At 38.9% G+C, this 17,343-nt stretch overlaps 1 protein-coding gene across 1 annotated transcript in view; it reads left to right on the forward strand.

The window, feature by feature from the left end:
- The window catches only part of LOC119420281 (androgen receptor), a 76,163-nt gene that overhangs the window by 30,856 nt on the left and 27,964 nt on the right, over positions 1-17,343 (forward strand). The window contains exon 2 of the mRNA XM_037687670.1: positions 10,107-10,382. Coding sequence (XP_037543598.1) covers positions 10,107-10,382 — 276 coding nt within the window. The remainder of the gene's footprint in view (positions 1-10,106; positions 10,383-17,343) is intronic.

Consider the following 17,343-nt stretch of genomic DNA (forward strand, 5'->3'; position numbering starts at 1 on the left):
CATTTTGGGTTTTCATGAGCTGTATGCCATAATCATCAGTATTAAAACAATTAAAGAACTGAAATATTTCAGTTGATGTGCAATGAATCTGAAATATATGAAAGTTTCATTTTTATCATTACATTATGGAAAATAATGACCTTTATCACAATATGCTAATTTTTTGAGAAGGACCTGTACATTAGAGCACGTTAGGAACTGTTTGAGGTACTTTGTGTAAAGAATAGTTCAAGTTGTCTTGTGTATGAATAAAGTGACTGGTGCTGTTGGGACGATGATGTGATGAGGGGGTAGGTAGACCAGAGTTTGTGTATGTGTGTGGGGGGGCAGAGAGTAGAAGGGAGGGAGTGCTGGCAAAGAGTTTTAGCTCACTGGACAGCCATCCAATTATTACTTCATTAAAGTTTAATTTAATTCTGTCCAGTAGTTCATGTGTGCACAAACACAATCAAGAACAATATTGTCCACCGTTTGCCTTTCAGCTGTGAACGATAAAAATACAGTTGAGTAAATTATGAAATAAAATAGAGGGAAACAAAGCAATTCATCCTGCTGTGGAGTCCCAAAGAGTTCAGTGAGGCATGGCGTTGATCAGTGTGACAGCCTCCTGGGAGAAGCTGTTTGAGCCCCATTGTTCTGGCCTTGATGCTCTGCAGCCTCCTGTTCTTGATAAGAGGGTCAAACAGTTTATAGACCTGGTGAATGGAATCCTCCATTTTTCTGTCCTTCTGTACCTGCTGCAGTAGATGTCATCAATAGAAGGGCGGCTGCTGGTACTGATCTACTGAGCGGTGTCCACCACCCTCTGCAGCAGCTTCCTGTCAGCAGCAGAGTAGTTGTTATAACAGATGGTGGTGGAGAAGATGAGACTGCTCTCCACCGTACTATCCGTAGAACAACTTCCAACACAGAGATATTTAGGCCGGCCAGCCTGAGATTCTTGAGAAATATATAGGCTCTAGTGGCCTTTTCTTATATGCCGGAGGTGTTTATGGACCAACTATTTGTGACTTGGGCTGGCAAAATGAGCCACAAAGAATACTTTTTCTGTATTATTATTTTTAAATTGTCTTGATGGACTAATTTTTAGGCTTATCTCAATAACGGCAAAAAAAAGTAGCAGCTTGAGCATGGAGGTCCAGACATCTCTTTCCACAGCCACCTCTTTCAACTCTTCTGGGAGGATTCCAAGAAGTTTCCAGGACAACAGAGCGACATAGTCTCTCCAGTGTGTCCTGGGTCTTCCCCGGGGTCTCTTCCAGTTGGACATGCCCGAAGCACCTCCCTAGGGAGGCACCCAGGGAGCATCCTTACCAGATGCCCGAACTATCTCAACTGGCTCCTCTCGATGTGGAGGAGCAATGATTCTACTCTGAGTCTCTCCAGGATTGCTGAACATCTCACCCTATCTCTAAGGGAGAGTCCAGCTACTCTGTGGAGGAAACTCATTTCAACCGCGTGTATCCACGAGCTCATTCTTTTGGTCACTACCCAGATCTCGTGACCAAAGATGAGGGTAGGAACGTAGGCCGACGGGTAAACGGAGAGCTTTGCCTTACAGCTCAGCTCTCTCTTCACCACAATGGACCGGCACAGGGTCTGTGATACTGCAGATGCTGCACCAATCCGTCTGTCAATCTCCATTCTTCTCTCACTCGTGAACAAAACCCTGAGATACCTGAGCTCCTCCACTTGAGGCAGAACCTCACCCCCAACCCGAAGAGAACAATCCGCCCTTTTCTGACACATCATAAAATTATAATTTGACCATTTAAATGGTTATAAACAAAGATCATTTAAAGATTTAGAGACATCTAGCTGAAGAGAATTCACAGAGTTTGAGACTGAACATTTCAAAACTCGTAATTTGGACTAAACAGCTGTTTAGCCTTAAGACATTAATTTATCAGTGAGGCTTCATAAAAAAAACAAAGGCTTCTTTTGCTTTGGAGCGTGATGATTGGGATCTGGAGGAATTGAAAAATGTCATGTGGTCTGATGATTCAAGATTTACTTTGCTTCAGGGTGATGGGGGTGGGGGTGGGGGTGGGGGGTGGCTTCAGGGAAACATGAGAAATGGTTGATGATGTTATGCATCCATCACAGAAAGTCCTGTTCAGAAAAGCTAAATGGGCAAGAAATTAGGTCAAGCTGACTACCTGTAGGTTCTGAATGTCCATCCATCTGTCTATTTATGTTGTGAGCATGATAACATGAAAAATAAGTGCGGTACCAACTTACGTTTTGGTGTGTGGTTGCATCTAGGTGTAAGAAAGTTCCCTTTTGAAAACTGGTTTGGCATGTCAAAATCCAAGATGGTCACCACCACATTTATATATGTATTCTGCATGTATACATAGAGATCCTGCATATGTATTCTGAACTGTGGTCTGTGAGGGCAGCTGCTGTAGTCCTTATTATCATCAAGCTGCTGACCGGACCGTCTTCTAAGCTGCTAAGACCACGCTGCTAACAGAACAGAACCATGATGTTGGAAGAACCTCACTGCTAACCAAATCACACTGTAGATGTATTTCTTTTTCAACTTTGGCACCTTGTTTTTTTTTTAGTATTTTAGTATTTTTTGTAGTATGTTTTTAGTATTTTAGTAGTATTTCTAGTATGTTTTTAGTTTTTTAGTAGTATTTCTAGTATGTTTTTAGTATTTTTGCTGCAAGCTTTGGTATTTTTTGTTGTTGGGGTTTTTTTTTTTTTTTTTTTTTTTTTGGAGAGTTGAAACGATTCTTCTTGTCCTAAGCATTTCATCGCATTGTTGACCTTGTACTGATTTTGCATATGACAAATAAACCAAACTTGAACCTGAGTATTCCGGACACTTCTTTCATTTGAGAAAACTTTGCATTAGTTTTTGCATATACTTTCCTCACATGATTGGGGTGCTAGAAGATTAATCTATGGTGGTCAAGGCCACTATTGGTCACCCTCTGGCTCTGTTGGTGGATAAATTTGCACCCTCCTGCTCACCAGGATCTATCACTTTGCACCATTTCAGACAAGAATAAAGTAAAACAAAACCTACCTCTGTTCTTCTACACAGTTTAACTTGTACCCATTTAAATATCTGGCACCAAAAACATTAACTTGCATTCTCTGTTCACTTCTAATCCAGACACTCATCTGGAAAATTACAAACATTCTTCAAATCCCTCAGTGGTGGGGGACATTGGCGTACCTTAAGATTTTTTGGAATTAATTAATCAATTAATTTCTGTAGTGGTCCAACTCCTACCAATATAAAATTGGATGGGAAGAAACTTTGAGATACTAAAGCTCTTTTGAAGTACAGTTGGATTAAATGTGGCAGCAGCTAGCTGTAAGACTTTCCGGACATGTCCAACAAGAATATCTTGGTATTTTAGCCAGAATAACCATGTAATGTAAAACTGAATGTGATGGAAACGTTCATAAAATGACACGAACTATAAACCATTTGAGACTGGAGTTGTTTTAATATGGCAGCAGTTTGTTTTGGCACTGCTCAGACCCTATTAATAATGACTTGTCCGAGCAGAACCACTTCCAAAGCGGATAACTGAAATCTTAAAACAGCTATTATTTTTAATATTTTAGGGCATTTTATGCAGACACTAAAGCTAAAACTATAATAATATGATATTTCTGCCAAAATTGACCCTCAGACAGAACCGCAATCGTCACAAAAATCAAATGTAAATGACTGAATTTTGTGAATTACGTTTGTTTCATTTAAGTTCACGTCCTGCAACCCAATGTTCCATATGTTTTGTTAAAACACTTCATACTTTAATTGTGGGTTTTAAAGACTTTTATTTTTCAAAGGAAACATCAATTTTCCTGAACAATACCAGCCCACTATAGCTTTAAAATTATTGAATCATATTTAATTTGGCAGAAACATTTTAGAAGAGACGAATCCCGTCTGATGGAAAAGTTTACAATCATTAAGAGCTATAAAAAGATTTAATTCATCAATACTTTTAAAAGCATATTTTCTTTGTATTTTAACTTTTTCATATTGTAATACAAAAGTATCTAGGCCTTACAGAAACAAACAATAAAACCGCTGTTTATTTTGTTCCCCATCTTGAGCGGTAATGAAGTTTTCCAAAACCTTCTTCTGCAGCAGCTGCTTCACTTGGAAACCTCTTAGGAACTAAATTGAAGAGTTTCTTGATTTGAAGAAACAGGCTGTCATGTGCTCCAGCATACGGAGCAATATAACAGAATGAAGTAACTGCGATCTGCTGAGCGACTGCCAAGCATCGTTTCTTTCACATCGGTTTTCTTTCAAGTTAAAGATGCTAACATTAAAGCATCGAATCAAAATGAACGGAGAATAACAGCACAATACAAATGGTTACTATGTGCCGAGGGCATCGAGGAACAGACACTCCTCTTGTTTTGCTATTTATAATTTCAGCTTTCCAAAAAAAAAAAAAAAAAAAGCATAACCGGATGATTTAATTTTCCAACAATGAGCCTGTTGTAGCTGTAAGTTGAAAATTCAAAAAGTCAGATTATCCAAAATAAGAAGCAACAAACTATTTCTCTAATAAAAAAGAACCCAACAGTAGAAAATAACTTTTAATTGTCATGCAATTGCCTCAGGCAGCATTTCTGAAAAATGTCTCATTAAAGCTGCAGTCGCGCTCCTCTGTTCGGTTTGATAAATATTGAACTGCTCTTTTTAGACACGACTTTAAGTCTGTCGAAAAGTTGTGGAGAAGTTGAGAAGGAAATTGCAGATTATATAAGATTTCCATTTTCCTCCCTGATCCGATAACAAACATTTCAAGTACAAATTGTTAATTAAAACACTCCTTAGGATTTGCGGTTCAGGCGTGTGATCTTTGCAGAGCAGAGTGTAAATAGGTTGGGTTGAACTAACCTCCAGATCTCCATATTTGAGACGAAGCCAACATAAACAGAGGAAGACATGCAGAAGCGCTTTCGCACACTCGCAGATTTAGACTAAAAGAACGAATCCGTTAGTAGGAGTCGATCGAAGCTAACCGGAGAACCGAGTTTTGGTGTCTGTATCTCTGTTTTCAGCTGAAATGTCCAGTGAAGGAACTGCAAAGTGATCAATTATGGGCTCATTTTCCAGCAGAATCAAATTGCACACATGCAGCTTATCATCCGTTTTTTCCTCATTTCAGATCACCATCTTCTCTTACCAGTTTCATCACGATTACAATCTACATCTTTATCACATCTGTCTTCTTGGGATGCTTGATTGCTTAAAAAAATCTCACAAAGATCTGTTAAATCTTTCCCTTACAAAAAGCCTTTTGTGTGTAATATATGACTTTGCAGATGTCACTTCACTCTCACTTTGGTGTTCAGGCTCATGGATGTCATTACCTCATTATTTCTACAATGAAAATTGCGTTCTTGTAAGGGTAAGCTGGAGTATTGTGTCTGTCAGTCTGACAGGAAAAAAAAATAGGAGAGGCAGATCTGATAAAACCTTTTTAAATCACCCTTCACTTACAGCCTCGTAGACCGAGTGGTACCAGCTACAGTTCACCCAAATACGCACCAAAACTGGGCAGCTCCTTGGCTGAAGAAATAACTTTATGATGCCGCATTAACATGCTGCTTGTTTTAGTTAATGAAACGATGACACATTTATGATGAACAAAGGCATGAGGAGAAACATATTCACATATTTGTTATAGAACAAGCTAATTTTGCAGAGTTTTTGAGTGATTGTATCCCATTGCTGAGAAGCCAAGATATATTTTATGTCTTAGTTGAACTGCTTGACCAAAAAGAGTCAAACTATTGAGATTTCCTTGGGTCACATAAAGTGTTGGTTTTAGAATTCACTGTTTTTTCACTTAAAGTGATAGTTCAGATCTTTTAAAGTGGGGTTCGATGGAAACCTTCTGGACAGTTATTGTGTTCTTGCTCTTTGAACTACCTCCGATCAGACGAATCGGCTTCAACTCTGAATAAATTGACAAACCTCTTACCTCTCAGATCAAAGGCATTGTGTTCAACATAATGGTACTTCTTCCACCTATTTAACTGTCAATAATGGTGTACCACAAGGCTCAGTCTTAGGTCCCACCCTCTTCACAATCTACATCATTAATATAGGTCAGATCATTCTTGATGCGCCCCTACATTTCTATGCTGATGATGACACAGTTGTTTATTGTCGAGCTAAAACAGTTGCTAAGGTTTTCCAGCTTTTACAGTCTGCATTCGACATCATCCAGTCAGATTTGTTCCGTCTCAAACTGGTGCTGATAAATGCTGATAAAACCAAAGGGATGTTGTTTTTCAACAGAAAGTCAGTACCAGCAGTCCTTCCATCTATCGTATCATGAATGGTGTTCCTATTGAGTTTGTTGATTCTTGTAAATACTTGGGAGTCTTGGTTGATGCACATCTCTCTTTTAAGCCATGTGTCGAAAATTTGGTAAAGAAATTGAAAGTAAAACTGGGTTTATTTTTCAGAAATGGATACTATCTAACTCTGAATGCTAGGAAATGCCTTGTTTCCTTTCATACAAATCAGATTCCAAAAAAGTTGAGACACTAAACAAATTGTGAATAAAAACTGAATGCAATGATGTGGAGATGGCAAATGTCGATATTTTGTTCAGAATAGAACACAAATCACAGATCAAAAGTTTAAACTGAGAGAATGTATCATTTTAAGGGAAAAATCTGTTTTTTCCTAATTTCATGGCGTCAACAAATCCCAAAAAAGTTGGGACAAGTTCATTTTTACCACTGTGTGGCATCCCCCCTTCTTCTTACAACACTCAACAGACGTCTGGGGACAGAGGAGACCAGTTTCTCAAGTTTAGAAATAGGAATGCTCTCCCATTCATGTCTAATACAGGCCTCTAACTGTTCAATCGTCCTGGGCCTTCTTTGTCGCACCTTCCTCTTTATCATGCGCCAAATGTTCTCTATAGGTGAAAGATCTGGACTGCAGGCTGGCCATTTCAGTACCTGGATCCTTCTCCTACGTAGCCATGATGTTGTGATTGCTGCAGAATGTGGTCTGGCATTATTGTGTTGAAAAATGCAGGGTCTTCCCTGAAAGAGATGACGTCTAGATGGGAGCATATGCTGTTCTAGAATGTGAACATAGTTCTCTGCATTAATGGTGCCTTTCCAGACATGCAAGCTGCCCATGCCACAAGCGCTCATGCAACCCCATACTATCAGTGATGCAGGCTTCTGAACGGAGCGTTGATAACAACTTGGGCTATCCTTGTCCTCTCTGGTCCGGATGACATGGTGTCCCAGTGTTCCATAAAGAACTTCAAATCGTGACTCATCTGACCACAGAACAGTCTTCCATTTTGCCACACTCCATTTTAAATGACCCCTGGCCCAGTGCAAACGTCTGAGCTTGTGCAGCTTGCTTAGAAATGGCTTCCTCTTTGCACTGTAGAGTTTCAGCTGGCAACGGCGGATGGCACGGTGGATTGTGTTCACTGACAATGCTTTCTGGAAGTATTCCTGAGCCCATTCTGTTATTTCCTTGACAGTGGCATTCCTGTTTGAGGTGCAGTGACGTTTAAGGGCCCGGAGATCACAAGCATCCAGTAGAGTTTTACGGCCTTGACCCTTACGCACAGCGATTGTTCCAGATTCTCTGAATCTTTTGATGATGTTATGCACGGTTGATGATGATAACTTAAAAGTCTTTGCTATTTTACGCTGGGTAACACCATTCTGGTATTGCTGCACTATCTTTCTGCGCAACAATGGTGGAATTGGTGATCCTCTTACCATCTTGGCTTCTGAGAGACACTGACACTCTGAGAAGCTCTTTTTATACCCAATCATGTTGTCAGTTGACCTAATTAGTGTTAATTGGTCTTCCAGCTGTTCGTTATATGCTCAATTTCCTTTTTCCAGCCACATATTGCTACTTGTCCCAACTTTTTTGGGATTTGTTGACACTGTGAAATTTTGAATCAACATATTTTTCCTTTAAAATGTTACATTTACTCAGATTAAACTTTTGACCTGTCATCTATGTTATATTACAAATAAAATATTGACATTTGCCTTCTCCACATCATTGCATTCAGTTTTTATTCACAATTTGTTTAGTGTCCAAACTTTTTTGGAATCCGGATTGTACATTGACTATGGTGACATTATTTACATAAATGCTCCTGAAAGTACCTTGCAGATGTTGAATGCTGTTTATCATGGTGCGTTAAGAGTCATTACTGGCTGTAACTACTGCACCCATCACTGCACTGTATTCACTGGTTAACTGGACATCAATTTCACGCAGACTCTCTCACTGGTACATTTTCATCTTTAAATCACTTCTTGATTTGATACCTTCATATACCTCTTCCTACATGTCATGTCGTCAGTGCAGCTACCGCGTGCATTTCCAAGACATCATTACCTGCAGTGTCCCATCAGTGTGGACCAAATTTGGCAATAGGGCCTTCTCTTACTCCATCCCTGTAACCTGGAACACCTTACAAAAAGATCTGAAACTCTCGACTTTGATCTCCATAAGGAATTTTAAACTATTGTTAAATTCATTGCAAAAGTCAAGGCAGGCATGTCCCTGTGTTTATTATTTTACACGGCTTTATAATGTAGAATAGGGCATTAACAGAGTACTCGAGTAATCTACACATCGATTGCTAGGACATCTATCGAGGTTAAAAATTTAACATCGAGTATCCGTAGTGACGTCATATTATGTGACCACCGTATGACTGTAGGGGGCGGTGTTGCACTGTTGCAGGTCACAGAGTATGGTGTAACACCGGGTCCAATCCACCGAACCAGAATCAGTTTCGGTTTAAGTTTCGTTTTTGACGTGATGCATGTTTCTTCACGTTTGCAGTTTAATAATAATAACTAATAGTTTAGTTTTTCCTGTGACTTATTTGCAGTATGATAAATGGTAGGAGCATAACGCTCCCAATGTTTTGTTGGTCTTTTTTTTTGTAAATACCTTTTTTTGCGGTTTTATTTATTTATTTATTTATTTTTGTATCTTGAGATCTATGACATCATCAAATACTTGAGTTCTACTTGGGTTTTATTATGTTAATGTCGAGTTTAAAATTTATATACTCGTTCAACCCCTAATGTAGAATGTTTTTTATTTTGCTTTATATATAGGGGGAGTGGTGGCGCAGAGATTAGAGAAGGTGGGCCTGTGATCATAAGATCGCCGGTTCAAGCCCCAGTACTGACAACATCAAAAATGTGGGTGGGGTAGGTGAAGCATCCACACCTGCCCCCATCCTTATTCACCCCACTCTGGGCCCATGAGCAAGGCCCTTAACCCCCCATCTGCTCCCCAAACAGGTCTCTCTTGAAAATGAGTTCTCGTGGCTCAATGAGACTAACCTGTATAAATAAAGGTTGAATGAACAACCAATGGCTAGCCCAAAAATAAGTGAATTCCTGTCAAAATCTCTTAAAAGATTTATAGAGTTTAATGCAAACTTTTCTATAAACCTGTACATTACTGTCAATTTCACATTGCATGGTTATTTACGTTTATTTTAAATTTATTACATTATTTTGGAAAAAAAAAAAGTTCTCCAGGCTGCATCAGAAGGGCTACAGCTAACTGCTACCTTTGTTTACGCTTGTTAAATAACCATATAATTTCTATGAAAGTAACCATGCAGATTAACTATTGTAAATGGAGGTCTTGTGACAAGAGTATTTAGAGAAGTCTGTATAAGTTGACAGGAATCCACTTCGGTATTGGCTGCACTTAAACAAGCCATTAACTTGTCAGTGTGTTCAAATTCAATTTTTTTTCTATCAACTAAAGTCAATCAAACAGCTATGTACCACAGGTAAGAGATTTGTTGTGTATAAACTTTCCTCTGAACCCACTTCATTATGATAAAATAGTTTGTAGTCTCAATCATCCAGGTAGATAACAACAAAAAAGGTTAAATCATGTCATCTGGGTCAGTTTCTTTAAGGGAGAAATGTTTCGTCTTCCATCTGGAAGACTTCATTATGGCTCATATATCTCCTTCAAAGATGTAGGCAAACAACATTTATTATTGTTAGTAAAATTGTACCTTTTCAATTAAAAAAATGATATTCTTCTCCTTTTTCTCCACCTGTAGCGCGTAAACTAAAGAAAATTGGACAACAGAAGAACCTGGAGGAGGATCATTGTGTTCAGGAACCAGCAGAAGTGCCCCACATTTCTCCTAAGACGGGTCCAAACTTTAACTCCCAGCTGGTTTTCCTCAACATCCTGGAGTCCATTGAGCCCGAGGTGGTGAACGCAGGACATGACTGTGGCCAGCCAGACTCTGCTGCCAGCCTGCTCACCAGCCTGAACGAGCTGGGAGAGCGTCAACTGGTTAAAGTGGTCAAATGGGCAAAAGGATTGCCAGGTAGGGTACAACAAATACTTTCTTTACAACTACAAATTACTTTAATTCTGTATTTTACTGAATTTAGACTTGAGGGATGCAAGAGGTAGATCACCAGTTTAAGACTTATAATAGTTGCATTATTGGCAAGTTGGGATTAACAGAATTAAGGGTAGCAATTCATACAGCAATATATCTCAGTATGTACCCGATACATACCGGATTAATACCTGGTACCTACAGGGACCAAGCTGTATTACAAAGTGATTTATTATGCTGTACTTATCGAGAGCATATCTGGTACTTACTGGGAACATAACTAAGATGATAACGTGGTAGCACTCAGGAAAGTACCAAGTACATAACCTGGAAGAAACAGCCACGTACCCTGTATATACCAGGTATGTACCATGTATGCACAAGGTATGTACCAGGAAAGTACCTGGTATATTGGATACATACCCTGTAAATACATGTTAATGTCACTTTATAATAACACCTGGTCCTTATAGGTTCCAGATATGTATCAAGTATGTACACTGTAAGTACCAAGTACAGACGTGGTAACTTACAGTTTTACAAAGAGGCACTGTTCAATGATAAATGTGCTGTTTAACTGAGGGAAATAGTGATGATGTTGTATTTGGGGCTGTTTTCAGTCAGAAACAGCAACTAAAGCTAAGGATAGCTTGGCAGGCTAAAGCCTTCCATTTCCAAGTTGACAGTTACTGGTGACATCATTTCCTGTCTTGCTTTGAACAAGCACTGGAGCCCTTTGGTGGACAACATAAACTACTACAGTCACATTTTAAACTGATAACAAATTATCTGAACCATTACACAGATTGTATTAAGATAAAGGTTACAAGTGGAGTCGAGCAGCATCTGCTTTAAATTACTAGGCTGTAAGGTTGAAATAACATTACAGTTATTCTGATGACAAGTGACAATAACTAATGAAAATATGTGAGGTTTAAAACTATGCAGATTGCACCAGAACAAAACACAGACAGCTACCTCATCAATATTCACACTATCAATAATTCTGTTTTTTTTTTAATTAAAACATTAATGATCTTTTAAAACATAAACATTTATCAGCTGTGTTGTCATAAAAGTTTGAACTTTAAAAGTACAAAATCTGTAAATGAACAAGTGCTTTTCTGTTGTATTCCTCACCATTAAAGTTCTCTCATCATCAAACCTAACATTTTTTTAAGCTTAGACTTTGCCCATTTTTAACATAGAGGAATTTGTACATAATTCTTTGCACGCACATCCATTTAAGTGCTTCATATAAGAAACATCTACAGATCAAAACTAATGGTTGTCTTTTCACATTGTACTTTATTAGGGATGCACAATATTGGATTTTTGGTAGATATGCCGATATCTTAAAACTTATTTGGCCGATAACAGATACCGATATTTTATATACTTTCCTTTGTCAGAACATATCCCACTTATTTAGGCTTATTTGCTACAAAATTTGTGTAACAGCTGTAAGAGCTGGTGACATAATCAGTAACAGCCATATGATATGCATAGCACTTTAACTTATAGTAAATGAAAAGTAAATGTTATTTATTAGCATTAGTCACCTGTGATGCTGTCTCACTTGTGGAGGCTTGTTCCAGGTTCCTAGCTGCAGTGTGGGATCCTCTGCACTCCTGTGCATGAAGGACAGTCTTTTTAAGTTCAAAGCTTTTGCCTATCCATTGTGTCGTAAGACTAATCTTGCTAATGGGGCTAACACTTGACGTCCAAATGTCTGTGATAAAACTCACCCCAGTGCTATCAGTTATTAGCATCTCAATGACGGCAGAAATGACAGCTTGTAACTCGGGTAAGGCTACATTGGAAAAATATCTCCGACTGGGGACGATGTAGCGAGGCTCACTGTAGTCTAAAAATCTTCAAAATCTGACATCCTCACCAATGAAAAATAAACTTCCACACCGCCGACATTTTGAATTTTCCTCTACTGTGATCAGATCAGGTAGGCGCGTGTGACGTCATCCCGTTCTTCTGCCTAGATTACAGTAGTGCCCTCCTTTCTGGTTTAGCAGCAAAATCTATCCTTAAACTCCAACTGGTCCAAAACTCTGCCACTTGCATCATCTCCAGTAGGGCTGAACAATTTTGAAAAATAATCTAATTGAGATTTTTTTTTAATCTCAGTATTGCGATTGCGATTTAATATGCAATTATTTTTCAGTGTCTTCTTCTTATGTATTTTTCAATGAACACAAGCAATAAATTTGTTTCAGTTGCAAAAAACTCCACTGTTTTCAGCTCAACAGCAACTCTGTTAATGCATTTTTTTGTGTAGCTACAGGATAGCAACTTGGCTAAAATGTGTGCTCGAGGGCATTCTGTTGCACTTATCCACTGTGTTTACCAAAGCTATAAACCCAGGCTTGGTCACTATATTAATAGGCATCATGTCTTTCTCTATGAACTCCGTTACTGCTTGAGTTATTTCCGCGTACCATTTCGAATTATGTTCGTAGTACCTTGGAACAGTTCAGTCAGTGATCCCTGTCGGCTGATACTTTGCTTACTTGAAGTTGAAGCACTGGTCGTTGGCATTCTAGTCATGCAACTATCGTAAATGGCTTTGTGGTGTTTTTTTAAGTGTTCATCAAGATTTGTGGTGTTACCTCGAGAGGTAGCAACAGCAGCAAGGCAGGTTCCGCACAATACTTGTCATTGCACAGCGTCTTCTTTTTTTATAGCCAAAATAATTCCAAACGACAGACGTGCTGCTCCTCTTTGGTACCAAACTTTCAGATGTGTCAGCTTCTGTCGAGCCTGATGACATTGTGCAACCAGTTAAAGCGCAGTGTTGACTTCTCCAGCTCCCTGCTCTGCTTTGCTCCGCTCACTCGCAAGTCACATACCCAGATCAGTGACTAGTCAAGTTGCAGCCTTTACGATTAGAAAATCTCGTTTCATCATATTGCGATATTATTGCAAATGCAATTAATTGTTCAGCCCTAATCTTCAAAATCCCTTCCAGCAGTCATACAACTTCTGTCCTGCAGCATCTTCACTGGCTCCTGTTAAATGTTGCATTTCATAAAAACTTTGCATCTAACCTTCAAAGCCCTCAACTACCTTGCTCCTCAGTATTTCACAGTACTCCTCCACACCAACAAACACATCCACTTGCACTCTCAGGTCCTCCTCCTCCACCCAACTCACCCCACCACCTGCTCATATGACCACTATGGGCTCAAGAGCATTCAGTTACTCAGCATCCCACCTCTGGAACTCTCTCCTCTTGGACATCAAAACCTCTCCCACACTCTCCATTTTCACATCACACATCAAAACTCTCTTCTTTAAGAATGCATAATCACGTTATAACCTCCTTGTGACACCAACTGTATTTATATTAGGTTATTTATGCTGTTTATATTGTGATTTTCTTTTTACTGCATTTTACATAGTATTTTTACTGTGGTGCCTTTGAGTGCCTTGAAAGGCGCCTTCAATTAAAATGTTTTATCAATATTGTTGTTGTTGTCATTGTGGTTGTTAAGTATGTTAGGCTAGTATAGGACATGTATGAAGACAGCAGGACAGTGGTGAGATGTGCTGTAAGAGTGACAGATAGCTTCAATGTGGAGGTGGGAGTGCATCAAGGATCGGCTCTGAGCCCCTTCTTGTTTGATCTGGTGATGGACAAACTAACAGATGAGGTCAGGCAAGAATCCCCATGGACTCTAATGTTTGCATGACATTGTGCTCTGTGGTCAGAACAGGGAACAGGTGGAAGAGAACTTAGAGAGGTGGAGGTATGCACTTGAAAGAAGAGGAATGAAAGTCAGCCGTAGTAAGACAGAGTACATGTGTGTGAATGAGAGGGAGGCTGGTGGAACAGTGAGGCTACAAGGAGCTGTAGTCACAAAGGTGAAGGACTTCAAGTACTTGGGGTCCACTGTCCAGGAAAATGGGGAATGTGGTAAAAAGGTGAAGAAGAGAGTCCATGCAGGATGGAGTGGTTGGAGAAAAGTTTCAGGATTGTGACAAAAGAGTGGCATCAAAGGTCAATGGAAAAGTTTACAAGACATTTCGTGAAACCAGCTACAGTATGTTGTATGGTCTGGAGACAGTGGCAATGACAAAAAGACAGGAGAAAGAACTGGAAGTGGCAGAAATGAAAATGTTGAGATTCTCCTTAGGAGTGACAAGGATGGATAAGATTAGGAATGAGATCATCAGAGGTACAGCACAGGTTGAACAACTGGGAGATAAAGTTAGAGAGGCCAGACTGAGATGGTTTGGACATGTCCAGAGGAGGAACCGTGGGTATATTGGTAGAAGGATGTTAGAAATGCAGCTGCCAGGAAAAAGGCAGAGAGAAAATAAATGGATGCAGTTAGAGAGGACATGGAGGTAGTTGGAGTGAGGACAGAGGATGCAGAGGACAGAGATGGAGGAGGATGACTCACTGTGGCGACCCCTGAAAAGAGAAAAGCCAAATGAAGAAGATTGTGTATTTATAAAAATCTCACCTAATTCTGACATTTTCGTCACATTGTTGTTAATCTTTTTTCATTTTATTTTTTTCATAGGGCAGATGAACTGATCAACAGGCACCAGCAGATTAATATGAATAAACCTTCAAAAGACAGTCTTCACACAGATCACTTCTGAATATGCACCTTGTGTTGGAAATAATCATTCATTTTAGTTAGAAATCAATGGTGTAAGAGGATTAATCAACAGAGTAAAAAAAAATATTTTAAACTATAATTATTTTCTTGGGTAAAATTATTTAAGAGCACATCAGTGATTTAGCAGTGAATCACACTTTTAAACAACCTATTTTTCCTACACATTTTCACACTGATACCATTAGATAACCTGAACAGGTCCACGTGTTTTTGACAATAAATAGACAAACTAACACTTTGTTTTGTCTACGTATAACTTTCTCTTTGCTGTGTTCCTTAAATACACACAAATCAGAACTGTGTGGTGTTTACATCTAACCCCCAAATGGCTAACACATAATCATACACAAACATTGTAAATACACCTGTAGAATACACATAATTTTTACTTTGTTTGTATAACTTTTTCTCACTTAACTAATATATTCATATTTAATAATTTCAAGCATCAAATAAATAATCAATAACATTAAATATTGACTACATAGTGATTTTCAAACAAAATACACTTTGCAACAGGCATGTTTAATCAAAAACTAATTTAAAAATCAAATCTTTAAATAACACTTTTAAGGTAAGTTTTACTTCATTATTTTTATTTAATCACTCTCACAATGGCAAAAGAAGAAAATTCAAACCAGAGTGAGGACTCATGAACCAAATGGATCATTTGAGTACTTACAAACTGCACTTGAAAATTTAACAAAGGGTAAAGGGTAGAAATTCAACTAACCAGCCCACCTCCCATCCCAGAGGACCTCCATGAGCACTGCAAAGATCAGAACACCTGTAAACATATTATCACTGCTTATATTGATGGTTGTTCATTTCTTTACAACATCAAGCTTAGTGCAGGCGTTGGAATTGTCTTGCTTCATGGGAGCCTACAGGACTCTTGAAGTTTCTACTTGGGCCCACAAACATCCTAATACGCAAAAATCACTGGAATTATTATTCTGCAACTCATTCTAGAGCACAACATTTGTACATTTATCATCTGTAAATATTCTAATACGTTTTAGTTTTTCTTTCCATTTTGCTTTGTAGAAAGAAGACTATTTCCTAGAAACCTGTCAAGTATGGATACGTTTTCATGGGGTGTGGCACTTTGTGACCTACAACAAATTTGCAGATATATTGTAAAAATGTCAGATATCATCGCGAAGACCAGGGTAAGATGAAGCCAAATTATCAGGCTGACTCCAACATTTTTCAGTCAGGTCATCTGGACAGTTTCTTTTTTTGAGCTGAAACGTTTCGCCTTCGATCTGGAAGATTCCGGATCAAAGGCGAAACGTTTCAGCACAAAAAAAAAGAAACTGTCCAGATAACCTGACTGAAAAATGTTGGATTTTATACCTGGATTATTGAGCATGGACTTTGTTGTTTTCAATCAGTTTGACAAGACTGTCAACAAGGAAGAGGGCCGGCAATGGAGGAGGGGCGTACCAAAGAGACCATCTTATCACAAGCAGAACTGGTTTGTTCCACTTTGGAGTAAGCTGTTGGAGAAAGAATCAGTTTTGTTGTGCGTTTCCTTGACTGATGAAGCCTTCCGGATCGAAGGCGAAACGTTTCAGCACAAAAAAAGAAACTGTCCAGATGACCTGACTGAAAAATGTTGGATTTTATACCTGGATTATTGAGCATGGACTTTGTTATCAGGCTAACTCTTTAGCCAAGAAAGGAGCCATTAGTGGTATAATATGGTCATTTGAGTGTTCATTACTGCTTAATAACATTCCAGAATATTTAGTTTCTGCTGTTTGCATGATGCACCTGATTGCACCAGATTTTTCACAACCCAAACACAGCATCGTTTCCATGGACCCTGCATTTTCCAAAGATGACCATGCCTTCCTTCAATTTCTTGATCCTGTGGTCAACACACTCATTTTCTATGTATCAGATTGTGTCACAAATGAGTGGTCGACGACATTCCAGAGTTGCATGCTCTCTATCATCAATCATCACTTGAGTTGGTGAGGGTCATTCTAGTGCATGATTTCAACACAAACACTTCACCTTTGTTTGTGGTTTCCTATAAGCACAGGGGGGTGATGATGGTTCATCTCTATGACCTTCCTTCTGCTTAACACAAGGTCATCAAGGTTATGTTTTTTGATGCCCTGAAATAGGTCACCTTCTATCCTGGAATATGTAAAATATCACTGATTACATCAAAGGATGCTTGGTTTTCTGCCAATGTCATCTTGTAAACCACATTCACAGAGCAAAGAAAGGAATCACTTTTTCTTGGTCTGACATCTAAATTTACTAGTTGTGACCCCTCACTA

Source organism: Nematolebias whitei, chromosome 14 (genome assembly GCF_014905685.2).
Source record: "Nematolebias whitei isolate Nwh7 chromosome 14, NemWhi1, whole genome shotgun sequence".
NCBI classification, from domain to species: Eukaryota; Metazoa; Chordata; class Actinopteri; order Cyprinodontiformes; family Rivulidae; genus Nematolebias; species Nematolebias whitei.